The sequence below is a fragment of the Aythya marila genome, assembly GCF_965140915.1.
Source record: "Aythya marila genome assembly, chromosome: 14".
In the NCBI taxonomy this organism is placed as follows: domain Eukaryota; kingdom Metazoa; phylum Chordata; class Aves; order Anseriformes; family Anatidae; genus Aythya; species Aythya marila.
This window is the reverse complement of record NC_139055.1, coordinates 7,223,403-7,251,117: the sequence shown is the minus strand read 5'-3', so window position 1 is coordinate 7,251,117 and position 27,715 is coordinate 7,223,403. Positions and strand designations below refer to the sequence as shown.

Sequence of the window (27,715 nt, the reverse complement as noted above, 5' to 3'; positions counted from 1 at the left end):
CTGCCGGGTTTCTGTTATGCGCAGTTTCTTTTAGGGGCCTAAGTAAGCAGCAGAGAAGTTTTGAGACTAAATATGTCCAACCACGTTACACTAACAAGTGTCATGTACAAAGCAGTAACTTATTCTTGTAGAAAGTCACTGCATGTTAAGATTTATTTAAATAGTATATCAAAAAATTGCACATCAGCTGCTTACATTTCATGACTACCTGTTCAGTCCCCAGAGAATTCACTGTATGAGATACTTTTTATCAAGTTTTACTTGGTTCTCTCATAAAGGAAGGACAGCCTCCATTTTGTGAGTGTTCAACAGCAGAAAGTACCAGGCTGAGGAGACAAGTTACCAAGACTGTACCTTCAAAAAATACACCATCTTGTGTCTGTTCGATGCATTTAAGTAAATTAACTTCACGAAGGTTGAGCCTCCTACATTTCACAACCATTCTCAGCCACTGAAGAATCCCTGCTGGTCAAGATTCTCAGATTGAAAGAACTGTCCCTAGCCATTTTTATTCCTACAGACATGAAGCGGTTTGTACTTCAGCTGTGATGAGAATACCATAAAAGTTAAGAAATGAAACCGTCATCAGAATATACCTACCGGTGTTTTAACAAGTCATTTTAATTTGTTTGGAAATGGAAGAGGTTTTAGAAAAGAGAAAGGAAAGTTATGTAGTAAGCTGCAAAATCACAGGTGTTAAAACATGCAAATTTCAAGAGAGCTAGAGTTTCAGTGTGGTACCATGAACACGGGAGTCAAGAGCTCAGTAAACACTGGTTAACATGCCAAACATCTCTAACAAATTACCATTGCCTAGCTTTGTTTATTGGTAAATCACTTTAGTAACCTGAATTCACAAATAAGCAGTAAATAACAAAAACTACAGATAAACACAGGTTACACATGCAAATTCCTGTTCACATATCACATGTGCAGGTACATTAAGAGCACAGTTCTAAAGATCCTTGACGAAACCAGGTTAACAAAAACAGTTTTAAAATGCAGGTATGAAAAAATTACATGTGAAGAATATAAAGATACCTTTTTACATTTCAGGACTCAAATGCTGCTTTTGATTATACCAGAAGTGTACGACAGCTACAAGATTCAAGTAAAAGCAGGAAGAGCTCAAGGAAATAATACTGGTCAGAGGAGAATGGGCATTTACTTTTCCACTAAAAATACAAGGTATAGCCAAATAGGAAAGTCTATCAAGAGCTTAGAAAAAAAAATCACAAAGTTGTAAAGCTGACTAATCACTACTTTTCCTATTTGCTATATAACAGCAATGACATTAAAAGAAACTGCAATTCAACATTTAAAAATGCAACTTACATTTAAAGACTTTTCAAAAGTGAAATGCAATGACAGCCTTACACTCCAAATTAAGTATCTGCTAGGCTCAGACTGAAATATGGAATGTTCTAGATGAAAAAAATACAGTGTTACTTTTTATTTTTTTATTGAGAATGGAAAGACAAATTTTTGAAGCTTGAAAGTAGTAAATTTCACTTAAAGGAAATTTTCTCGCCATAGATGAGCTTTCCACAAAGATGCAATATTTTGTCTTTAATAGCTCGAAGTGCCAAAACGAAAACTTGTTGCCATTCCCACATTAAGAACAAATTTTTGTCATTAACTTAACTGCTTATGCTTTTTGCTACAACATTTAACACATGAATAGACCTATAATGCCTACTGTATTTCACTAAAACAAAAAAGAATACAGTATTTCCATCTACTACTTGTACTGCTTTTAAAAAAGATTAACATTAAAAACAAAGCCACTGTTCCTTACATCCGTCCTTCCTTTTATGCTTCTTTCTTTTGCCTGTGGTCTTCTGCCATTTTATCCAGAATTTTCTGTTAAAAGAAACCAACCAAAGTTTGGATATATTTAAGAGTTTCTTGCAGTCCCGACACCAAGACCATAAAGATAAACCCAATTTTCACTTCGTAAAATTTATGAATGCCAACTGCAGAGGTCAAACAAACAAGACTGGCACTTCTCCACATGCTGACATGAAGCAGATCTTTCAAGTGCTACGTTATCATTAAAATACTGAGCACACCGCTCACCAACAGCAAACACCCAAACAGCAGCCTCTGCAAGCTTTTACGTGGTCCTGCCACTAGTGTCTTCCTAACAGGCTGGCAAGCCAAGAAAGTTACTTTCCACTTCATCATGGACTCACAACTGTGGTTGTGCTACTTACCTGGTTGGAATTAGCCATCTACAGTGCCAGGGACAAAACATCTCCCTTCCCTAAAGAAGGGTTGCTTTGGAAATTTGAGGAATTTGGTATCATTTCAGTATTTGGTAGTGACATCAATTCATCTAATTATTTACTCTTACCACTCTCAAAGAGAGTAAGAATCCCAGCTGGAGAAGTGCCTTGCCACTGAAACAAAAAATGCATTTTCCCCTTCCCTCCCCAATTTTAAACCCACACCAGCATCACAAGTCACTTAAGAGCAGCTCATTCACCAGTCATTTGTACCACAGAAAAAGCAAATCAGAACACATTTAATTTACATAATCAAGTTAATAAATTGTAAACAACTCTCTGGATCATTTGCCCCATGTCCCCTTATACAGCAAGTCTTTAAAGTCCCCAAATCAGGTACCTCAATGGAAAAAAAAATAAAAAAGAAAAAAGCTATGGGTGATGGATGAAGTGAGGTTTTCTTACTACAGGATTCTGCATGGTAGTTGATTTTCTGATCTAATTCTTGATAATGTTGTTTGCTTTGTGACACTTATTTTTGCCACCTGCCTTTCAAATTCAGGGCCCTACATTTGTTTTAGGGTTGCCTAGCATTGCAAGAGGGAGAGCAAACGTTTTGAGATCTGAGATGCCACCTTCTTCCTCCTATGGAACCGACCGACTTTGATTTCAGCTCAATAATTGACTGACATGAAATCAATTGATGTGAACACTGCGTTAATTAAGAGTTTTGTTTAGGATTTCCCTTTCTGGGAAGGGGTGTTTCAAAGCAGCTCACAGTACACAAAAATACAGCAGCAGCATTACCATTCATGCCATGCAATCATGTGATACCTAATCCAATTAGAAACTGCAAAACATGCTCACAAAATCAGAAGTTGCAAATATGGATTTTTAACAAAAATATGTAAATTCAGCTTAAGTTCTGTTGACTGGTTAAAAATACTCTCAAAGGGACAACTGGAAGAGATTTGAGTCACCAGTATTTACTTTGCGCCACTAACTCTAAGCCTGCAGTCTAATCCAATCAGAACGCCCTCTTTAATCAGAGTTTATTAAAAAAAAAATGCTGGAACCCATCTTTTAAAAGGTGTATCCTGTCTGTTATTCTCAAAAGATGAAGTTTTGGAGATATCTACCTTGAGTTAGAAGTTACAGAATAAGCCAATTTCCACTGCCTGGAAGCTTTTATTTTATTTTTCTTCAGTCCGGTTTCATTCAGATCTATTCCCCAGGAAAGAATCACGCCACTTAAAATGAACAAGTTTTTGCCTTACCTTCAACTTTTGATAATGAGGAAGGCTGCTGCAATGGGTCTTTTTTGCAACATCTTCATTTGTGTAGAACAGGGAACACAATTTGCAATAAAACCCTGTTTTGGGTACCACATAATTCACACCTAGAGAAGTAAACACCACAAAATAAACTAAGAGATCTACTCTACATCAATTTTTTTTAATGTCATATGTCATTTCAAACTAAATCTTAAACCATAATCCACTTTACATTAAAAGCTGCTTTGTCTTTAAAAGTCGTTGGTTTAGTTTATTCAAGCCAGGGACCTACAGTAATAACTAAATATGTGCAGACTTTTTTTTTTAAATCAACTTTTCAGGTTAAGGGTCTATTTTATTGGTCCCTTCAAAAGAACTAACAACGTTCTGTGATCAATTTGTGAGTTTTGAGTATTTAGTATGAATCTAAACTATTATCACTACTGTGACTTGTGCTATTAATTGAATTTGTGTTGCTAAAATAAACCTCTTCCAATTTAATTTCTGCCTAAGGAAAGTGTTATGGAGAACTGTATGAAAATAAGGAAAAAATAACAGAAAGAGAAAACTAGAGGTAGGGAAGGAGTGAAGAAGGAGAGAAGAGTGGGAAGCCCTAAAATGAAAGGCTCAAAGGCAATGCACTGCCAGAAATAAAAGTCAAATGAAATGAGAAATGCTACTGCAATGTACAGAGGCATATTTGAAGAGAAATGGAAACAGCCTTACCAACAGGAATGTTTGGCTGGTATGGCCCAATCCTAAATTCATCTGGAACAGCAGCTTTCTCTTGGACATTCTTTGTTTCCTGTTCATCCTGGGTGTCTGTATTTTCGTGGGCATTTTTCTCAGTATCTTGTGCTGTTGTGGTATCAGAAGCTTCAGCAGCTTCAGCCTTCGGATTTTCTTCAGTCTTGGTACCATTTTCTAGCGTTTCATTTTCCTGCTCTGGCTCCTCAATCTTGTCTACCTTGATTTCTGCCAAACTATCATCATTTTTGCCAGCAGCTTTTACTGCCAAACCCGACTTGCGAAGTTTCTGATGATCCGAGTCTTCTTCATCACCAACTTCATCTAGAGTGACAAAGCCTTCCATGCTCCGTGGAAAGCCACCTACGTATCGCTGTTGAGAAAATGTTTTCCTTAAGTCAGCTTATTCTTAAATGCTTCCCCTCAAATTGTCTTAGGTTTCAGAAGAGAAACAGCTTCTCCAAACTTCCCAGAAAAAGCTAAAATTATTCAACACCTATCTCACTCATTCAAAATGTAGCAAGTTCTTTTTAAATGTACTCCACGGTCCTAGAGTCAAGTGTTCAACTTTGGAATAGATATTTTAATATTACAATGGTTTGTTTTTTTATCAACATATCTGCAACTTGATAATTTCAGTAGCTTGTTGATTATACTTATTTTGAAAGTCCTAACAGGAAGATTAAAAAAAAAAATAAGTAAGTGAATGTCATTTTGGACCTTCTCAGAGTAATTCTGTGCCCACTAAAGGTATGAAAGTTCATTAAAAGAAATACTAAGAGCCCTCTTCCAACCACTGGAAACCTTGGAGCTTCCCCTTTAAAAAAAAAAAAAAAAAAAAAAAAGGTTTCTTAAAATCCAGCTTCATTAAGACAGCAAATTTCTCTGAAATCTGCTTTTTTTTTGCAACATTCATGCTGATATGGAGATATCAGTATTTCAAATGTTTAACAGCAATCACGAGTAGTAGAAAAACATCATTAGCCTTCCATCCGTGCTCTACGTATAGTTCTTCAAGGAAACAAGTTTGAGTTTTGAGATGGTTTGTCCTGACAGGTAGCCACATAACAAGAAACAGCCACTGCCACTTGCATCAGCAATATTAACCCTAACACCATGTAACTAGCTCCCCCTGACAGAAAGGTTCTCCAAAATCAAAAGGCATGCATGCTGCACTCGTTAAGAGCAAGGAACATGCCTTGCTTTTTCTTTTTGTTTGGTGAAGCAACATTCCAGTCAGTGAAGTTACTGCAACTTTGCATACTGGTCATTTTGCAGGCTACTCCGCATAACCAAGTAAGATTTAAACAGGAAAAAAAGTAGCTAAGAGGACATAAACATGAAAGTGTGTGATCATCTGGTGAGAAAAATGTTTACCTCTCTGGCTAAACATAATTAGTAGATACACATGTAATTTTCTGAAGTGTAAAACAGCTTCAAGCCTCAAATATTTTTCAATATCATTTTTTCTGCTCCGTGCTCAAAGAGTAACTACAGCCAGGCTGCTGGGAGTAACAGTTCCTGGCTGCTTGATATTAGTCAAGAGAGGAGCAAAGAGAAAAGTGGGAAAATAAAAAAAATCCCAGGAAATTATTTGGGTGGAAGCCCACAAGTTACTGGTTTTTGTCAAAACAGAAACACTGATTTTTAACTGACTTAATTTGTAATTTGTATCCAATGGGTTCTTCCATTTTCTTCACAGAGGCTTTTACACCTGTTTCTCTTCAGAAAGGCACAACATGCATGCATTTTAAAGACAGACCCACAGAAATTATCTAAAACAGAATGAGGTTTGCTATTCAAATTTGTGTTTTCTATGCTCCAGTACCTTGCTATACGATTACCTTTTTAAGTTTTTTCTTTGCTGCTGGATTGGCCACAACATTTCCCTCAGTTTTTACGGTCACATCATCAGCTGGCTCCTTTTTTACTTCAGTAGTCACATCAGTTAAATTGGCAACATCTGCATCATCTCCTGCTGAGCTGCCACTTTCCAACAGTGCCGCTGCTTCCTCTTCATCCACTAGCAGCTCATCTTCAGATTCAAGGAGTAAACTAGGCTCATCTTGGTCTGTTTGTTCAGTGCTTTTAGCGCCTGATGGCTCGGCAGCATCATCTTGTTTCTCTTCTTTAATTTTATCTTCCACGTTGCCACTTTCAGGTTTCTGAGCAGCATCAGTCTTAGACTTCTTGTCGCTTGGAGAGTCTTTGCTGTCTGGAGAGTACGTTCTCTTTCTGTAAAGAAGAATACTTGTTTGTGAACGTGAAGAGCACCCAGAAATGACTAAAAAAGGTAGGTTATATTTTTCAAGACAAGCCTGAAAACTCGGTGCTTAGTTCAGAAAATGGAAGCTTGAGAGAAACATAACACGAGTTTTCAAGTGGCTGCTGCAAGTTGTCCTTACAAGATAGGACAACTGCTTGTGGGTATAAATTGCAGGAAGGCGAGGATAATTAAGGACTGGAACAGATTTCCTGAGGAGCCTGAAGAGGCTGTGAAATCTCCTTCATTAAAGGAAAAGGATAGGTACCGTATTAGAAACGGTTAATCTCAGAGCTTGCCAGACTTCTTTTGTACAACTTCTATGCATTGTATAACGTATTTTTACGTTTCTTTTAAACAGTGTTCTGTTTTAATAATAGAAAGTTACCTAGTTTTATCCTTTTTCAGTAGTTCAACTCCTTTGTTTGGAATCTAAAAAAAAAATCATAAATCACAGTAGAGTATTATTTATAGAAGCATTGCAGCATTAATTCAGACTATACCGTAAAATCTAGTCAAGCACTTCCAATTATTCTAATCCACAAGTACTCTTATACAATGTCCAGCTTACAAACAATCAATAAATTGCTGTTATGTTAGACAGGACTTCATGAACCTAGAAATCCCCAGTCTTTCTTCACGAAAACGATCTGTTATTTGATACAAAAATGGGATAGCCTGCTCCGGAAAGTCATATACAGCAGCTCTTTTGTTTATGAACTGATTAGACACAGTGCAAGGCAAGAAGTTCATCTTAATCTATGCTCTTTTCACTACCATTAGAAGTGGAATACATAGAAAGCTGAAGACTTACATTTCCCTTAAATAAGAGTTACTGAACAGAGAATTCCACTTATTTTCCATATTAATACTATACAAGTCAGTGCACTGGTTAAGTATTTGAACTTGCCACTAAATATTCATTTTTGGTATGTGACCATGTGCAATAGTAAGATTTCTCCATATTGCACAATAAAAAGACTATTTAAAAACTAATTAGAGAGCTTGACAAAGTCTTACAATGCACACAGGTCTTCCACCCAGCTTCTCATTTTAAATCACAGTTCATTTGACAGAGGAGAAGGAGAAGAAACAATCCACATTACAGAATGTTTAAGCAGAGAAAGTTTATTTAAAATCTACACTAATTACTTTAGAATTTGGTTTTTCATGTTTTAAATCTGAAAGGAGATTCCTTTTACTTTGTTCTACAATTCAAACACCATACTCCTACTAAATACCATTTAAGTCGCCAGAAAATATGACAATGAATAACTTTAAAAGCGGCATTGAATTCTCAATAAGTGATAGCTGTCTTCCACTTTACACCTTCAATTATAATTACAAAACAGTTACTAAAAACAGTACTTACCCGTAACACCAATTTCTTGTATTTTTCAGATAAATCCACTTTCACACACCTGCCTTGGAACCAAAGCGCTTTGTTGGCACAATGCTCAACCATAGCTAAAGCATCTTCTCTGGTCTCCATCTCAATGAAAGCCTGAAAAGATTAAAATACACATCAGAAACTACCACAAAACACTCAAATAGCTTTGCCAGTGGAAGTGTTAACTTAGAACACAGCACTTCAAAAAGATGAAACAAAATGATGAGATCCAGGTATATGCATCCCCTCCAAACTAGCTAAACATGTCAGTACTTCCCAAAGCGCTCTACATCTCCTTCATCTTGAATTCAGTAATTGAATCCTCTAGAGAGTTTCAGAAACAAAATATGTATTTAAGTAATCTGAAAAAGTCACCTTAAAGTGTAAATCGAGTCCAAAAAAAAAAGCATCTGGAATATGGAACTCATTTATTTGGTGCTAAAGTATCTGCGAGTTTCAAGGTACCAAAGAAATCCAGAGGTTTGAGAAGAAGTTTGAAACAGAAATGCAGCAGATGCTGGCCTACAAGCCCTGTTTTATGAGATGTTCCTCCATGGAAACAAGTCTATAACACATTAAGATTGCTGAGCAAGCTTTGCACATCTGGGTTTGAGCATCAGCAGCAGATAGAAGAAAACTGTTTCTGCCTCAAACTGGGCAAGGTTCTTTTGTTTCTCCAGTGAAAAAAGGGCACGGTGGACTTCTGAGGGGGTCATACAATAGATTCTAGTAATTTTTGATTCCACAACATGAGTGTGGTATTGTGGAATTCATCTCTGAAGAAAGAAAACATTTCTTATTTAAATGAAGGTAAGAACAACAAGCTGGGACAGTGGAGTGGAAAAAAATTAGAACTAGAGACTTAAAATTCTTGTGTATGCTTAGAAGTACATGTGCATACAAAAGTGTTTGTACTAATCATCAAGTTTTGTTTGTTTTTTTGTTTTTGTTTTTTTTTCCAATTTTGAGAGCCACAGCAGTACTGCTTTTGCTTAAAGAATGAAAAATACAGGGTAAGTGAAAGAAACATATAACACTAGAAGATATTTGTTAGTGTCCCATAGGCACTGCTTCTTCAACCTTAAGAAAAAGGGTTCAAAATGCCTAGGAGATGTGCCTAGCAAAAAGTTAAGCCTGAAAGCTAAATATGCTTGCTTCACAGCTAGGGCCTGGTTTTACTTTTTTATTTAAAATACCAGCTCACGTTACAGTAACACTTCACAGTAAGCTAAATAGCAAAACACCACCTACACAGCCCTCTAATAACTTCTGTATCTATGCTGCAGCAGCAGCCTACAGAGGCATCAGTTACCTCACTGTTGAGCCTCAGTTTAAATCCACGCATTTATGTTCCTACGGTCAGTTACCTGACTCTTCATTCTCATGAGTATGTAGTTCTTAATTTTTCCATATGGTTCAGCCAGTTTGAGTACTGCGTTATCAGAGTATCCCGAATGAGGTAAATTGCTGAGGTGTATCACACGACCAAGTTCTGGTTTTGGCGGCTCGGTTTTTTGGTCAGGTTTGCCCTCAGGTTTCTAAAATTTAAGAGTGAATGCATTTGTTAAAGTACATACTACACAAAATGTACTTAATACTGAACCACTTAAAGCAATGAGTAAGTTATATGCATCTCTGTCCCTTGATTAACTTGAAATAGCAGAGAAGTAGCTAGATTAGGAGTAAAAATGTAAATGTAATGGCCTGGTAACAATGACTGCCCCAAATGAAAGTAAAGTAACAAGAAAAAAGCCCACGTATTTTACCTTTATTCTTTTGTACTTCTGTGACAAGTGGACTCTGACTGGTTTACCAAATACGAGCGCTGGAGTTGTCGAATAGTATTCTACTGCTGCTTGGGCATCTTCAGTGGTCGACATTTCGATAAATGCCTGAAATCATACAAAACCAGATTAAGCACCACTCCTTCAAGGAACTGGCATTTCTGTTTGAAATCTCTAGCTCTTTGCTTTTCTGTAAAAATGTCTGTATCAAAGATGAAAATTGCTTTTCGGTTACAACATTAACTGGCCTGCAGAGCTCAGTATGAATTTCACATGATTTATTTAGGTGCACAAACAGAACTACTCTGTTTGTTCACATTTCAATTACATTTGGATTCAGAACATTCAATTGCTTCCTACCCCCCTTCAGGCTTTTTCACTTCATGTTGGCTTTTTCCACCCTTCAAGATATGACAATCTCAGTAAACTAAGACCAAATAAGCCTTCAGAGGATATTAAAACAAGAACAGAACTTGCCAACAGTGTATTTTTAAGAAAGGTGGGAACAACAACAAGATGGAATTCTAACAATATTTACCTTAAAATGCAGTATTACCGCATTTGTGAAAAGAAGCATACTAGTCACTCTTCCCTTCACATGTGATCTTGGTGACAAGCATGTAATCTTGCTTGGTAGCCAAGTTCTCTTATGAAAATTTCAGGTCAGACAGTACACATATCAAAGAAAGGAAGCAGTGCCAACAGCACTACTATAGGGCTTAATCTTACCTCATTGATTTTGTTTAGAATCAGGTGATTTGTAATTATTCCAAATGGCTCAACGAGCTGAAGCAACTGATATCTCAAGTTCTTCCCTCTCTGGAAATCCATGATGTGAACAACTCTGCTCGTTTCCTATTGAAGACAAAAGTACACATACACAACACGTGTACCAGGGAACCTTAAAAGTCTTTCAAGATATATGTATATATTTTAAATCTTCATTAGTAATCAAAACTAGACACACAGAAAAGCCATAGAATATCCAGGGATTCTCATGGAGAAAGATGCCTGCTGTGCCAAAGCCTCCTTTTTTTGTGATCGTGCTGCACAGCTTCTTCCTAAGAGGTTATGTAACATTTAAATAGTCTGTACAGTTTTAGCACATTTTGTAGAGCATTTAGTACAATGAAACCCCAATCTCATTCCACAGCTTCAATATTCCCACACAAAGAAGTCTCAATATCTGACTACTTTAAAGACACTACATTCATTCAGAACATCTTATGAAAGTAAACAAAACGCATATTCACAAAAAAAGATTAATGTTCCTCAAAGATTTTTAGAAAAACTTTTAATACTAACCACTCTGCCCTTTTGCATGTGTCTTGGTCCTTGCATATTTCCATTTCCAGCTCCTTCAAAAAATGAAAGGAATGAGTAAGTTTAGTTCAACCCACAAGGCTATTAACATCTCTTTAGAAGTTCTGAAGAGACAGACCTCACTTGTAATACTAAAACAGAATGACATCAAGTTTTAAGAAGTCGTTTAATCATTAACAGTCTGAAAAGGCTGTTAATGTTGTGCATTTCAGAGCTCTTGCAGCTTCAGGTCCTTCCTGATTCTGTTCGCCTCAATATTAGAGAAGAACTTGCATTTACTAATGAGCTGAAACACCAGGAAATAAGTAAAGCATTGTGAAAAACATCTTTCCTGTTTTAGAGTAAGATTTGTCATAGAAAAATGCCTTCATATATAAAAGGTTTGAAATCTCTAAGAAGACAGACTTCTTACAATGGAAGTTCTAGCTGCAGAAAAAGAATCCTACTTTTGGTTTTAAAATAGCACCAATTCTATCATAACACACATTTCACTAGGGACTCCTGGAGGAAACAGTCCTTCAAATACCTTGGTTAAAAAATCAGAGATGTTTTGAAAAGTTATCAGTTATTTTTAATGAAATTGCATGACATATGCTTTTATATTTAAATGTTCCTTTAAAGTCTCTAAAGACATGTAATCCATCAGGATATCTACGTTTAATTAGTTTTGTTTTTTTACTCACTCAAACTATTTAGAAGGTAAGAAGTAACAAGTTCATGTGAACACCTGATTTTTATTCTGCCTTCCTGTGAAGACAAGGCTTGCAAATCTGTCAAATTCATTAAGGGAAAGACTAATGACATTCAGTTCTTGCAAATTTAACAAAAATCCACTAACATAGAGCTCAACAGAAGACACGCAAAAGACTTCTAGACAGGAAAAAAATGTAAAGCCCCATAACATGTGCTGATTGATTGTAATAAAACATCTGATAAAAAGAGTAATAATGTGTCTGGTAGTCAAGGGATGGGTGAAAGCATGGAAGGAAAGTATATAAATAGGGGAAAAAAGTAAAAGTATTTCAGTTCCACTGTTAAGAGAGAGAGCCTTTTTTTTTTTTTTTCCTTGTTCTAAAACACCAGTAACAAAACTAAAAACACAAAAAAGAAAAATCAAGAAGTCCGGTAAAAGTAGGTTAAGAAAAAACACAACTAAATCCCCAAGCACAGCAAGTGGAAAAGCTGGTGTTGCTGCTGGGACCATTCAGTGTCTAACTACTCTCACTCAAATCCTGATACATTGAAAAACTTCAGAACACAACTGATTGAAGTCTGGTACTTCACATGAGCCGAAGTTTAAGTGAAGGACATCCACTCTGGGCACATTATTGTTACCTCTTGGCCCAACAGGAGGTCCTCCCAGGTGAAACGGAGGTGGTGGGGGTCCCAGAATTCCTGGTGCAGGGTTTGTGGATTGCTGCAACATAAAGGGATCACCCCTAGAAAAAGGGAAAGAGAACCTTAATTTTGAAACAAAATCTGTGACGTCTCTATTGTCCAGCCACCCAACTCCTACACAGTATCCAAGGACAAGTCAACTTTAGCTACTTGTGCTGCTGCTCTTCAGCTACTAGAAAACAGACAGTTATCCATTTGAAGAAGGTAGGATGTTTCACATCAAATGTTACAAAGAGCTTCACATAAAGTAACAGGTACTTCAAAGCATCGAGATTAAAAGGCAACCAAAACTGTGCAGTTTTGATTAAGACTGTATTGTTCAGACCAGCAGAATAACAGTGCAATTTCTGTTGTCCATCATTCGTTACTACTTACATTCCATGTCCTGAATCACTGTCAGGATTCCATTCTGGGTATCTTGAAAGCAAAGAAAAAAAGAACAAAGATAAGAAAAATCCAATCGCCGCTCACAGGTATAAAATTATCGAGTGAACAGCAATGCCTTTACACGTTACATAAACACCACATGCTAACATTGCCAACTACAGTACTGCTACCAGAAACATGAGTAGTATTTAAGGACGAAGTGTCATTCAGAGAAACTTCCTACACTAAATGCAACCTGGCTGTCACAGTATAAACTAATTTGCATATACCAGGAGTTCCCTTTACAAAAAAACAACACTGGAACAAGCCTGATTAGCAGAAAACAACCAACCAACCAAACAAAAAATTCTCAAGTGACTTGCTTGGATGCAAGGAAATAACCTCAGGTTGCACCAGGGGAGGCCCAGAGCAGGCCTCAGGCAGAATTTGGTCCCGCAGAGGGTGGCTGAGTGCTGGGACGGGCTGCCCGGGGCACTGGGGGGGTCCCCACCCCGGGAGGGTGTAAGGGACGTGTGGACGTGGTGCTTGGGGACACGGCTCAGTGGGGGCACTCAGTCGGTCGGGGGCAGCTGGGCCTGATGAGCCCAAAGGTCTCTTTCAACCTCGATGATTCTGTGATTAGACTCTTAGGATAACTCTAAAATATTACATATAAATCAGGAGGATTCAAAATTTACAAAACTAGTATCCTTTGTGCCCTGAAAGTGCTCTTTTAAGTAGCATATCTTTATTCCCTGCAATGCACAGCATGTTTTCTAAACCTGCTTTGTGCACCACAGTTGACAGTTGTTTACTTATACACGCCCTCACGCCACAAGAATGTACTTCGAATTCATACATTTCGAGAAGCAGCTGACAACGTCGGCTGTGAGTCGCTCCATTGATATGATGGTTCCACTCCTGCAGCAAAGTAAATAATTAAAAATTAAAAGCCATATATGGAAAGCCATTTTTAACAAAAATAACGCTGTGTAGTGCAGTATCTTCTCTTCTAAACTGAAGTATCTTAGATACATAAATAGCAAAATAATTGTGTGTGCGCGCACTTTGAAGTCACACTGGAACTGGACCCACCTCTTAAATTCTAGCCTGGGTGAAAAGGTGTCTGATGAAAAATGCCTTGTGATCTAGGGCTTGATCCTGCCTCAGCATGCAAAGCTTGCAGGAGGGTAACTGCTACAGTATGCGTGTGTAGCACTGCAATTTCAACCTTCACAACTGGATGCTGAGATTTGTTTTTTTTTTTTTCCAGTAATTTTAGAATTTCCTCTACTCTCTCTGCTTTATTCCTCGGACTTTCAAAGATTAATGCAAACTAAACACTCAAGTTTTTAAAACCATTAAGGAGTCGAGAAACTGCAAGGAATTCAGAAAGGAAAGACTAAAAGGAATGAAAGTACATAGCTAGGACAAACTACAACTATATATGCGAAATATAAAAATACACGAGCATTGGAGGGGAATAATCAAGACAAACAGGGGACCTAATCAAGATGGTACAAGGGAGGAAAAACGGAATTAAACCAAATTACCTCAGTATGAGAGTGAAGTTCATAATGCAACTATCCCTCATGTCTAGAGAAGGAGCTGGGGCAGTGAGCAGCACAATGGGTAACACATTGTGCAAATACAGAAGCCATTACAGAAGAGCCAGCATCTTGAGTAATGAGAAAGGACGTTAACTGCACCCTCCAAGCTACCTGAGCTCTTTTTTTATTCTTATTTTTTTACATTAGCTAGAGGCTTACCAGTGTCTGCTAAATGTACAATTCCCTCTGGTTCTGGCCTTAGCACTAGTAAGGAACGAGGCTTTTTTTTTTTTTTTTTCTGATTACAAAGGGAGCTCACCTCCCAGCTATTTATTTCAAGATGAGAGAAGGCATGGGGACTCTTCCTTTATTTAAGTGCGGGGTGCCTGACCACCACATTGGGATATCCCTACAAAGTGACAGGACTTCCTCAGTCCCATGGCTACCCAAGGGTAAGCCCCTGGTGTTATTTCCACTCCGCTGGTCTGTAAGCAAGGGATCAGCAGCAGATGTACAGGGTGAGTTGGCTTTGGGTTCATGGAGAGCAACGAGGGGGAAACTAGTTACAGATCTTCTGGGGACAGCTTAACAACTGGAGGTTTTTTCTTGTCAGCTGCATTTTCAGAAGTGAACACACACTGCGTTGGCCAACTCTTTTAGATGTCTTGTCTTTTCATGTTCTGCTCAGCACTGGCAAATGATTTTTCCTAAATGATCTTTCCTGATTTTTTAGTTTCCACCACGCTGCAGCCATCCCTCTGGTTACAATGAGACACTCTGAGGCTCACTGCACCGTTTCCATACGCTAAAAGCCTATCTAGCACTTTCCACAAGGGATTAAAAAAAGGGATTTCAAGTCTCCCACGAAGTACTGTCATAAAACTGCACTGGAATATTACTCCATGCTACAAATTATAACATGGAACAGGATGAAACTTTCTTTTTTTTAAATCAAGATGTAAAATGAGAGCACTACTTTTTCTTAGTAGTTGCAGACTATAGTTGCAGACGTAGGCTCTGCAACTATAAATTAACAAATACACTTGCCATTAGACTTCAAAAAAAAAAAAAAAAAAGCCCCCCAAACCCACAAGCAAGCCCCTCTATCTCTGGAACATGCAGTACCTAAAATCAAAGGTTCTTCAGTTTAAAACTCAGTAACAAGTTTTAGTGCTATGGTACAGAAAACATTTAAACATTGAAAAACCCTCTAAATTCAGGTGCCCTATCTGTAAAGCCTCAGCGGCTGATTCTGCTCGACATAACGTGTCTTTGAAGCTGTTTTAACACGTACTTTCAAATTATTATAAACTGAAATTATCTGCAAGCTAGAGCCAAAGTTTGGGGGACCTAATTCTTATACTTCAAAAGCTTTTTAAAAATTGGCAAAAAAGGGAGATTTAACGTATAAAACAGGATTTTTTTTCCCCCAGGGAAAGTTTTCAGAACAACAGTAGCTCATCTACATTATTACCCCTTTATTAATACAGTTCTTAATCTCAACATCCCTCCGCTCCCTTCCTACACCCAGTCTGAAGTGCCACTCATTGCAGGGCCCCAGATACTTAGACACTAATTAACATGAATGCCCAAAGTTAAGCTAAAGAAATTCTGAATCGAGTTTATTAAAACACAGATTACTTCTGCTTCAACTGATGCAAGCATGAGGACATGGTGTTCTTTAGAAAATTAGGCCAAACTTAAGCACCTAATTTTAGATATTCCATTATTAGGGACACGGCCATGTTTTCCCTTTGAGTATATCACAGTTTCAAGCATTTAACCTCTAAATTCATCTGCTCGTGTTACATCAGCCTTTGTCTTTGGCAGGGAAAACAACCCCTACACATTTAACACCTCGTTCCTTGACCAAGCTGTCAAGACTGACAAAATGCCTGAAAAAAATGGGGCAAAATTTCCTTCATAATTAGACACAAAACAAACTGGATCACAAATACATACACTTCAAATCAAAGCAATTAAGAACATCACAAAAAAAAAAAAAAAAAAGAAAAAAACAGGACTAGCCTGCCAGGCTAAGCTACATTTAGGGTGTTTACCTCCCTCCTTGGGCTTAAAAGATATACTGCTTTATCATGCTTTTTTTTTTTTTTTTAAATGTTATATTATATTTATTAGGGGATGGGGAAAATGAGATTTTGATACCGTAGAAATAAGTTTACATTGTCCCAGCTAAGAATAGCATTCCCTTTCTGCTTTCCATACATTTTGGTTCAAATCCGATTACTTCACAAGTTCAGTTCTACTTAATTGAATTTTGTGAGAGATACAGAACAGCAAATTCTGTAACTGTTCAGTATGCAAAGCGGAGGAAAAAAGGAGAGAAAGAACAACTCTTGCCGTGACATGATTTTTGAAATAGAAACAAAACCCAAACTTGGGTCATAAGACACAGAAGATCCAATCTCAAATATTTTATGGTGTTCTCAGCAGTTTAAGTCAAAGCACGTTGCTAAAAAAGATGGGTTCGTGTGTTACAGAAGGAGTCAGTCACTTAAGGTACACTGTGGAAAGAATTTGGTATTTCTCGTACTTGGAAAGATATTTCAGGTTGGATATCCTTTAAACAGATCTTTAAACCAAAGCACACGAAGAACAGCGAGGCTTTAAAACAAAGTGCTAAAAAGAACCCTACTTACAGGAGTACTGGTTGCCATCTTCAAGGGCCTCAGAAGTTTGTTTTCAATCTAACCAAGTGAACTTCTTTTTTACAAAACTGTGCGTGGCATCTCAATTGTTAATACTTAAACCTTTTTCAAAAATGAATGTCAAATACAGGGCAAGAAACCTGGATTACTGTGACTGTTGTTCATAAAATAATTAAAGCAACACAAGTTTACAATAAAGCGTCAGATCAGTTGGATCAGTACAGCATGTGCTCTAAAATGTCTCGATCGTCTCTTTGGAGGGACAGAACAATTCTCATGTTTCAAAAGATTAGATGTATAGAAGCAGCACTTTTTGAAAGGTAACTGTAAAGAAATGGTTAGTAACAGCAATTCCACATTGTACCAATTTTACAGTAATCGCATGTATTACATTTTCAATTGAAGGCCTTCAAGCTAATTAGTCACCAATTGTGACAAGAGGGGCACTGTATTAGCCAATTAGCCAATTAAATTGCCAAGTACACTGAAAATCAGCAAGATGAGTAAAATTGGAAAAGCTGAAAGGGAGAAGGCTCTGAAAATACCGTCTGAATAAACGGGCCATTTTGAGTACGCTGCCACCTTTGCAGAGAGCTGAACTATTTCATGAATAAACTAAGAGGGAGGTCTCAGCATAACTGAACACACTCGAAGATCCACTCTACTTGCGAGCCAAGTAAAGAACACTACTAGGAACACAGAGCAGGATACTGCAGCGGCAGACTGATTGCTCGGAGAGTCTACAGGGATAGATGCAACATGTGACAATAAAAAGTGAGTTTGAAGTGTCTAAGAGAGTTGTGAAAAAGGAGAAAAATGACGACAAATTTCAGCCATAGTATGAGATAGAGTGTTAAAGTGAAATTAAAAAGGCAAGAATGAGCTAATCTAAAACGTGATTTTTACTTTTGCAAATAAGTTCCAGGGCTCTACATTAACTCTTTCCCTTTGGACAGGGAAAAAGCAGAACTGTGCAAGAATGCATCTTAACTACGTATAAACCAGCAATCAAGACAGATGTGGAGGAGAGCTGAAACTAGCTTCCCGAATGGCACAGTAGATACACTGCAAAAAACCCCAAACCAACAAAAAATAAAAAACCCACCAAAAAACTGCTTAAATGCCAGATGTTTGTGGTTAAGAGAACATGTAGATGTAAAATACAAATAAGATACCCAGTAGATGATAGCTGTTTGACTGGAAGTTAAGCAATCTGGGCAAACAAAATACATTAATGTAAAGCCCTGGTTTACAACGTTTGTTAACAATTACCTTGTAAATAAACCAAGTGCCTTTTTCACTCTCAAACCAACTTTCAGATCATTTCAAAAGCAACCAGGCTATAGAAATAATTAAAGAAATAGGTAAAAACAGAACAGATACTACAACGTAAAGGAAAATAGAAGCATCTGGTGCGTAACTCACCTTATTAGAATGAACTGGCATATCACATATAGAGCACAGATGGGGATAACCCTTCGGTAAGAATCCATGGAAGTCTTCAATATTGCTATTTGGAGGAGCACCTCTCTTTTTCTCAAAGAGAGATCTCTCAGGACCAGGACCACGACCCATTCTGTCATACTCACTGTCAAATTTATGATAGTTATGCGAAGTCTCACCATAGAAAGATTCATCCCTACACCTTTCTCCATCTCTTAATCTGTCATCTTCATAATCCATTCTGTCATAATAACCAGATTCTTGAGAACGACTTCCATGGTCGTAGTCAACCACTGGGTTGAGACTAGGACCACGATCATCAAAGCTATCTCTTCTAAAATGCCTTTTTTCTTCCCAATCATCCCTAGGTACTCTGTACGGTGGTTCCCGTGTGGATGATCTGCCATCTCTACCATAACCTTCTTCAGCTCTCCTCCTTTTAAGTTGTAGAAGGATCTGAGGCAAGTTTTCAGGAGTAATCTTGTCCTCGGGATAGCGACTCAGTTCATCTAAGTCTCTAGCAGACAGACCAAAGCTGGCCAAAATGTTAGTGGCCTGGTCTGCATCTCCACGGTGCTGAGAAGACAAAGGGAGCGGACCTCTACTTCCAATGTTAAATATAGACTGCAAATTATGGGAAGAGGTACTACCAGAAGACAGTGCACTATGAGATCCTTGTTGGTTCAATGATGAACTCATTCCAAGATTCATTAAGCTAGCAAGGCGTGCAGTACCCTGGTTCATCCTTCCAAGAGATGCTGGCATATTTAAAGACTGGGTAGCAGCAGCAAGAAGGCCTATTCCTGCAGAGAGGTCACGCCCATGACCTTGTGAATCCCTACTTAGAGATGACTGCTGGAATGACTTGGACATTGTAGAACTATAGCTCGTCTACTTTACGGATCAAAATCTCTTTGTTTGGTTGGGTTTAAGATGGCTGAAAAGAAAGCTCACACTAGAAAGCTAGGCAAACTTCACTTCAAAAATGGTAACGCCAAGAAAGAGGATCAATAATGACTGCAGATCTTCTTCAAGCTGAGAAACACCAGACAATTCTGTAGAAAAACAAGCAGTTTTAGTCATAAATCCCTTTAAACAGATGCAGTTTTAAACTTATGCATCATGTTGATCTAAAACATTAAAGAGCTCAATCTTACAAGGCTTTTATTACACAACAGATTCAAGATGTACCCAGAACCTACATAAATCATTTCAGATAAAAATACAGCAGTGTTTCCTGTACATACTACTACTATTCTACAAAAAACTACTTTCATACCGAAGACAAGTGAGTTTCCAAAGTTTGGGATGTCTGAAAGCATCTAAGTTTACTAGCACATAAGCCTTGATCTCTGCTTTTGGTTTGGTTTATAACCTACATTGCTACCCTGTATTCTATGAGAAGACCACAAAAACACCTTAAGTCCACAGAATCCGAGATGACTCTGGCATATCATGCATACTTGGAAATGAAACCTATACCACCACAGAACAGGACGAAAGGAAGTTTAAAGTAACTGAAGTTTGGGCAACAAGCTTCTGCTGTAAGATCTGGTAAATGAGACCAAACATAATATTCAATCTTTATGCAGTAAAAATCAAATTACCGACGTGAAGACAGATGTGAATGACAAAACCAAGTTTTTAATTTTGCAGGAAGTAAATAAGACCTCTTGCTCCAATTGCAGTTATACAGCTACCAGCACATGGGAAGTGACTCTTTATTGTTACATTGCAGCTGTGACAGCAGCCTGGACCTTCAGACCTCAAGCTACACAAGGTCAGGCTCAGCCCTGGGCTGGGCGGCCCAAGGAAACCCTGCTCCTGCCCAAAGAGACCCCTGGGAGGTCAGTAGATGGCACCACGCCGCAGCCAGTACTGCCAGGCGGCAGCAGCATGTCTCTTACCAGCACACTGCTTCTGTGGTTGGGGCTGGCACTGACACCGTGACCACATGTGGCAGTTAAAGATCCTACAGCTCACGGGGCTGGCTACCTGCCCTGCAGCCCACAGAAACCCTCACCTAGCACTTAAATACCTGGTTCTACTCCATTTACTTTAATTTTTTAACTACAGAGTACATCAAAATCCACAGTGTATTTTTGGTGCAATGGGTATATTTCAGAAAATATTGTTTTTACTAGCGCAGAGCAGAAATAACCTGTAATACGTCTCCCCCATGCTGCTTCAGCTTTGGGACGGATACACAGAATTTAGAGCAATTCCACCCACATGAAACCTTTCTGCTGGGAATACGTTGTTTTGGGTCCCGAGCGCAGTAAAGCCCTTCCAAACCTCTGCAGAGCCATTTCGTTTTTGCACATAAAACACATAATGGCTTGCAAAAGAATTAGGCATAAATTGCACAGCTCCAAATGAAGTCAGCTTCTAAGAACAGGTACGTCTAGGGAGGAATGGAAAGGACAAAATGAAAGCAAGGACTTTTCCTTGAAGATACCAGTTGTGTAGGAGGCAATTTCTCTTGTACTGGAAACAAGAAAAAAAGGTCAAGGTTACATGTGTGCCTCCATCCCAGCTGCTGGCTCAATTCAGAGCCCTGTTTCACAAGTACTTAAAGTTTCTCTTTTTTTTTTTTTTTTTTAAAAGCTGTAAAGCACTTCAAATTTATTTTTTCTATTTCATATGAAGGTAGCAGCGTTATAAAACTATGCTCCTATATAGAAAAATAATGGATTCTACAAGAGAGAGTATATAAAACCCACTTTTTCAAAGGCAATTCTGTGTAACTGTTTTATACAACTTTCTGTATATTCCATTATCGACCCATCTAAACTCTTATTTCATTTGTGCTTTTAAAATCTTGGGATTTTGAGTCACTTGCTAGCACATTAAATTGTGTAATTTGGGTTAAGAGTCAGAGATTAAGAAACATGAGGATGAAAATAAGTTTAAAAGTCTCTGAGGCTGAAGACAGGCACTGCAGAAAGCATCAGAGGAGAGCAATGAAACAGGAATACAGAGAGGGCAGGCACAGCAAACAGTGAGCGAGATATGCAGGACAGGCTCAACACACTAAGTACAACCAAACAGAAAGCATTTAAGAACTACACTGTAAAATCAAGACTCCCTTGAGTTCAAAAAAGAGAACACTGAAACGTTCATCTGAGTACCATGCTTTACCTTACTCAGTTTGATACTCTTCCAACCATTTTGCAAGTTATTCCTCACTCCCTCCATTTTAATGCACCCGTTTCCTTCTAGCTCCTTCGCACACTCAGACTGGCTTGAAACGGAACTTAACGGCTGCTACACGCGGCCAGATGTTCCAGGGAGCTTTAGGAGCCAGACCCTCGCAGTGATTCAGCAGAGAGCCACGTGGTCAGGAACGGCACGGTATGTCCTGCTGTTAATGCAAGGACCCGCACCATTCCGGTTTTCACTACATCAGGAACGTTCTCCACTTTCCAAAATAATCCTTTCTCTTTCAACAGATGCTCACTAATCCTCTTGTCACAATTTTCTATTGGCAGTTCATCGTCCACTGCTTTGGAGAGATTATCAGAGAACAAAACCCAACACATCCCAGTCTCGCATGGAACCAGGCTGCAGAGAACCAGATTCCACGCCATGCCTCGACCCCACACTTACACAATGACGCCATGCGGCTGCTAAACCCACGTAGAAGAAAGAAGCAAACAAGAGAAAAATAAAAGCAGGGAAATGGAGAAAAACAATGAGACAGAGACAATCTTATGAAAAAGCACGAAGGGAACAGTTAAGATGTGTATGCTGATGATGGAAAATGACCTTTCCAGTTGTTGTGCTAACCAGTAAGCTGCCCCACACCTGATCAGGTATCTAAGGGGTGCCCTTAGAGAAACTACATTTCTAAATAAGTCAGAGTTAGAAATTTCTGAGATAAATTGCTACTCGTCACATCACTGTCACCTTACCACTGCTGCTGTACTCTCAACATCCCCCCTCTTCCAGATCTGATGAAGAAAACAACGAATCAAGGAGGGGAAAGAGCTCTAAAACTCAGAGCAAAGAACATTTAACTTCCACATGGTCAGGTTCCTGCATTGATCTGTTATGAAAGATTTCATGTCAGTATCTGATAGAGACAAGTCTCACAGACCAAAGTCTAGTGGCTTTTAAGCGAACGTGCCATCAACTGAGTCACAGCAACAAGATGAGTGCGACTGAACAAAGCCATCTAAAGATCCAGATACGATTTAGCTGAGTTGAAAGTGTCATGCTAATTGTTCTTCAGGTAATTTCAGCTATGTCAGGAACAGACAGGCCATTAGATACACATTTTTAAGATCAGTGGTCAGAAATTTGGACATACTGAGATTTGAAAATACACAATATGAAGCTATCTTGAAATAAGTTTAAAGTCAAAATGTTACGAGATTTCCAGAAAAATGTGGACAATGGAAAAAAAACCTTTATATCTACAAGTAGCACAAGAGTTTTCTGTAAAGGCAGACAACAAAAGCGAGAAATTTCAATCCTACAGAATACACAGCTGCCAAATAAAGGCCAAAATAAGGCTGTAAGGCTGATTTTCAAACACTATAGAAGGACTTTTTAATTTTTAAGGAAAACTGATTTTAAATTCTTATCAATATAACTGATAGAACTCTTGTTCCCTGCAAATTTTAGGTTTGTTCCTGAAAGCAGTTTAATTCGGTAAGTTCTTGGGACACATTGATCACATTGGTCATCTTAAATTACTACCTTTTATGGAACATCGATATAGGCTGAAAGTAGTTCAGATTCCTATTCCTTCTACTACTCAGTTTCTTCACTATGTGTACACACATTATACTTTTAATTCTTCAGTTTCTTAGAGCATCTCACCTTATACCCATTCTTACACTATTAACAGAAAAGTCTCAAAAATGAAAGCTTTCCCCTTCTAGTCAGTTTCACTTTCACTTGAAAACCAAAATGATGTCATCAAATTCAATGTGCTTTGAGTACATTGTTATAATAAAGACATGAAGCAATCTACAAGCTGAAAAATACACCTTCAGTTTGTAACAAGACCTCTGAAGACTGCACACCTTTGAAAAAAAGTCTCAATATAAATGTTTTTCATCGACAAATCCTTGCTTTTTGGATAAAGATGTACATTTTTTCCCCCCCTCCTCCCTTAGGCGTTAATTTCAGTGCAGCATTGCATTTTGCAACCATCTATTCTGCTTTGGAAGAATCCATATGCTTCTCAGCAAAGCTGTCTCCAACACATCGTGGCATAAAAGGTTATCTACAGAAGAGATCTGGAAGTCAAAGTTACAAATTCAGACAGACAGCTCTGCATGTTGCTCTGAGAAATACTGGTAGTGAAAACAAGAACTTGCAAGGAAATTAGAAGCAGATGCTTTCTGGCTGCCGAATGACCGAATGTACTGGATTTCAAGCCTACGCGGTTACTTTGACTTGGAGAATAAAAGGCCGCTGTGTTTCCGAAGGCTAAGGAGGAAGCTCAATTTGTCTAGCAGCGTTACATACAGAAAATGCAAATTATCACCCATTTCAGATAGCAGTATTCAGAGTGGTTACTTAATATCACTGTTTTACAGGTGAGAAAACAACACACATCTCATTCAGTGGATCTCCAAGGATCATGACCTCAAAAACTTAAGCAGCACCTGGCACCGGGATGCATGCACTTTTTTGTGCAGATCAGACAGTCTGTTACAGGCCTCGCAGAACAACTCAAAGAGTTTCATTTCTTAGGATTACTTTCAGCTTCATCTCACTCGCTTGATCAGAGGAGCACGTGGCAATCTGAGATCTGAAGTTACTGTAACAGAAGATTGCTTCAGAACAGAGAGGCATTACAAATGAAAAGACTTATTTGTAAATGGGAAATTAAAATAACTAGTTTAACAGTTAAGAACTTTCAAAGAACTTACAGTTTCCAACACTTGAATGCATAAGAGAATACTGCAAAAATAAGATGCTGAGTTCCTATTACTGCTCATTACATAATTTCATCAATTCAAGTTGCAGAGTACATTTACTCCTTTACAGAAACAATAGAATAGAAACAAAGAACCCCGGAACAGTACAGAAAGAGTGAAGGAGGGGAAAAAAATGTCTATTTTTAGACAGGCAGCCAGGAGCACACAGAGTAAATGCCATCATCCGCACTGACAGCTCCATAAACACACGATTACCTCGATGGCTTCCATGCGCTCCCTCCTACCACTGCAAGTCCACTGTCTGTGACTAAGGTCAGGCTCCAGCTCTACAATAAGATGCATTCACACAGGTTCCAGCACCTATGAAAAGCTCCATGAAGCCATTAGGACTTGGTTCAACAAAGGGATCTGCCAGCAAGAGTCACTGCGGAATGATTTAGGATCTTAGACTAGAAACTCTGGTAATAACGACCATGTGTTCAAGCACTTGCCAAAGCGAGGAGACAATCTCTATTCATTCCCATTAGTTTTGGAGATGAATACTCTTCCAGGCACCATAACTTTTACAGAAGCACAGAACATACCATAATTGTATTTTAAAAGGAAATAGGCCACACACAAAATGATCCAAATGCAGACCAAACCAGGGAGTGCATCGCTCCAATAAGGAACCAATTGTACTTTTTTTTTTTTTAATTGCATTTTGATCTGTTAAGCGATTAAAAAGCCTTCTGACTAATCAGTGAATGCAAGTCTGCCTCCAGGCATTTCTAGAAGTGGGATAAACTTGCATTCTTTCCCAACTGAAATCTCGTTCATGAGGTCACTGAGACATACTCTAGCTGCAGAGGAGAATTGAGGGCCTATTTGCCCATTTTAGTGCGCAAAGAAAAAACCTCTCCTTTAAGTTAAAGCTACACAATACGGTTCTTTAAACACTTGCAAACTAAGTTAGCTCAGAAATACTGTGGGGCATTTGTTTTTAGGACTCATTGACTTAGAGCACTAAGAAAGAATGCAAGCAGCACGGCCACTATGCAAATACTCGTAAGTGAACAAAAAGTGAATGAAAGTCATTTCTCTGCAGCTTTTGCTTACAACAGCTTCCCCAAGCACTGTCAAGTGCTAGATCACAAACTATCCTGGCATTCAACAAAACCCTCAGCAGATGGGTGTGCGTTAGAGAAGGGCAGCACAAAATATTTACCTCTGTACCTTCCCCTGAGTTAATGAGCTTTTGGCAGTCCTGAACAGACCAGGCAATTGTCGATTGATCACATTTTAGTTGAACAGATTGTAATACCACAGATCCTTAGTGTTTCAGACTGATTGGGTTTTCCTCCGCTTCATTTTGCCTTTAGGAACATGGATATTCACATTCTAAGGATCTGGTTAGGAATTTCTCTTTTTTTTTTTTTTTTTTTTTTGCCCCAGCCTTAAGTGTTGGGATGTATTTCATACCCAAATACGTGCAAAAACCAGAAACTGAAGTTTTGGAAAGATGGTAGCTCCAGATAGCTCCAATAAAACAAGCATATAAAAGGCTCATCACCTTGCAAGCCTCACTAGAATCATTAACAATCACTTTTTTTTTTTTATTTCTTACTTATATTTCATCTCCTTAACTAGTGCATAGCATAAAAGTACAGATACTTGGTTAACACTGAACAAACATTTATACAGGGCTCAACTGCCAGTGCCCTCACTCAAATTTGATTATTCCCCATAATTAATTGATGAATCATTTTGTGTATTTCTGAATAAAGCTCCAAAACAAAAGTTCACTAATTTTTGGATAATATGTTAAAAAAATACTATATGCTTCACTGCATTTTGATAAATAGATGCTTTGATATATATATGTATTTTTTCATTTATTATGTCCCAAAATTCAGAAAAATAAAACAGGAAATTCTTTACAAACGAGTTAGAGAAAACATTCCTTTTTCCTCTTCCAAGGCACAACAGTAGCAGGTTTAAAAGGCATTTTCAACAGAAGCTGCTCTCCACTTATCTTACTCTAGGAAGTCAGAAGCACCTACTCCACCTAGTTTTAAAAAAACTGAAGAATTTAAGGATGAATAAAAAAAAAAGCTAGATTATTCAATCGTTTCAAAACGGCATTGAGTGTTTTTTTCCCAAAGGTATGCTTCGTTTAAAAAAAAGCCACAGACTTCAGGTGGATTTTTCAGCTTTCTTTCTACATCCTCACCGCTCCGTTTACTACAACAAAGCGGCACTGGAGGCTCTCCGAAACTTCCTCCCCATTCCCGCTTATTTTAGGCGCTTCCCCGCTCATTACTTTGACCGCGGGAGCCACACGGGCCCGTTCGCTCATCCGCCGCAGGACAAAAACGCCGCAGCCCCAACCCCAGGAAAGTGAAACTGAGCAGAAGGAGCCTGAGCAGAAGGAAGGAGCCCGCCGCCCTCAGCGCCCCGGGGTGGGGGTGGGGGGGGGGCAGCACGGTGCCAGCCGCTCGCTGCGGGGCACCGAGGCCCGGAGCCGCCCCCACAGCGCGGGGAGGCCGCGGGCAGGGCCGGGCCGGGCCGCGGGGCTTTGTTCGGGGCCGCGGCACCGGGCGGGGGCGCTGCGGGCGGCGGCCTCCCCCCCGGCTCGGCTCTGCGGGCCGTTATAGCGGCTCCCCCCCCCCCCCCTCACCCCTCACGGTTCCCCTCAGCGCAGCCGCCGCCGCTTCCTAACATGGCGGCGGGCCGGGCGGGCGCAGCGCCCGCTCCTACCTGCGGGCCGCGGCGGCGCCTCCCGGTCGCTGTCGCAGCAGCGGCGGGGGAGGGACGGGAGAGGGGGAGAGGGGAGGGAGAGGGATTGAGGAAGGAGGAAGGAAGGAAGGGGCCGTGCCGCCCGCTGCCCGCCCGCTCACGTGCCCGGCGGCGGCCGCCCTCGCCTCGGCCCCGCTCCGCTCCGCGCCCGCCGCCGTCTGAGGGGGGAACGGGAGGGGGGGGGGGGGAGCCGCCGGCGCCGCTCTCGCGAGACGTCGAGGCCGCTCACCGTGTTCTCGCGAGAGCGCCGCCGCGCCGCCGGCCCCCGCCTCATCCTCATGGTCCGCGCGCTGCCGCCGCCGGGGCGGGGCTTGGCTTAGAGCCCCCCCCCCCTCCCTCCCCGTCCCCCACCTCAGGGCCCAGGGTTCGAGACCGCCCTCCGCCTCCCCGAGAAACCGGGTGTGGGGGGGCACGCACGATGCTCCTGGCGCCCCGCCGTGACTGGCAAAAGGGAGCGGGGCACGCCCCGAGCGCGAAATGGCGGCGCCCCGTTACCTGTGCGGGGGGGCGGGCGCTCATGGTCCCGCCGCTCCTAGGCCGGGCGCCGCGCACCCGCCGCCATCCCCGGCCGGGCCTCGGCGCAACCGAGCCGTTACCTGCTCCCA

General features: G+C 39.8%; 1 protein-coding gene and 1 long non-coding RNA gene across 7 annotated transcripts; both read right to left on the bottom strand.

Annotated features, from left to right (window-relative positions):
- Positions 1–214: 214 nt before the first annotated feature.
- On the bottom strand, positions 215–27,715 carry MATR3 (matrin 3). 6 transcript variants are annotated; one of them, XM_082771336.1, is made up of 15 exons: positions 27,072–27,211; positions 18,418–19,490; positions 13,633–13,694; positions 12,783–12,824; positions 12,345–12,448; positions 10,992–11,044; positions 10,416–10,541; positions 9,669–9,794; positions 9,270–9,440; positions 7,885–8,016; positions 6,901–6,944; positions 6,094–6,484; positions 4,229–4,622; positions 3,506–3,627; positions 215–1,863 (listed from the first exon to the last, which is right to left on the bottom strand). In XM_082771336.1, the coding sequence occupies exons 2-15, from the start codon at positions 19,306–19,308 to the stop codon at positions 1,813–1,815; spliced, it is 2,709 nt and encodes a 902-aa protein (XP_082627462.1). In that variant the 5' UTR covers positions 19,309–19,490; positions 27,072–27,211; the 3' UTR covers positions 215–1,812. The 6 variants fall into 6 exon arrangements, with proteins under 6 accessions (XP_082627462.1, XP_082627464.1, XP_082627463.1 ...); XM_082771338.1 differs by lacking the exons at positions 18,418–19,490; positions 27,072–27,211 and adding an exon at positions 27,606–27,715 and having other exon boundaries at positions 222–1,863; XM_082771337.1 differs by lacking the exons at positions 18,418–19,490; positions 27,072–27,211 and adding an exon at positions 27,340–27,391 and having other exon boundaries at positions 222–1,863.
- On the bottom strand, positions 19,960–27,038 carry LOC309883358. Its single transcript, XR_014318440.1, has 2 exons — positions 24,588–27,038; positions 19,960–24,211 (listed from the first exon to the last, which is right to left on the bottom strand). It is a non-coding gene; the product is annotated as an uncharacterized lncRNA (long non-coding RNA).

What these genes read in the sequence shown, in the direction of transcription:
- MATR3 (XM_082771336.1), bottom strand. Translation starts at nt 19,308, where the DNA reads ATGTCCAAGTCATTCCAGCAGTCATCTCTAAGTAGGGATTCACAAGGT. An exon ending in AGTGATTCAGGACATGGAAT is followed by an intron (nt 12,449 to 12,782) that starts GTAAGTAGTAAC and finishes CCCTTTTTCTAG; the next exon opens with GGGTGATCCCTTTATGTTGC. An exon ending in AGAAGTACAAAAGAATAAAG is followed by an intron (nt 9,441 to 9,668) that starts GTAAAATACGTG and finishes CTTAAATTTTAG; the next exon opens with AAACCTGAGGGCAAACCTGA.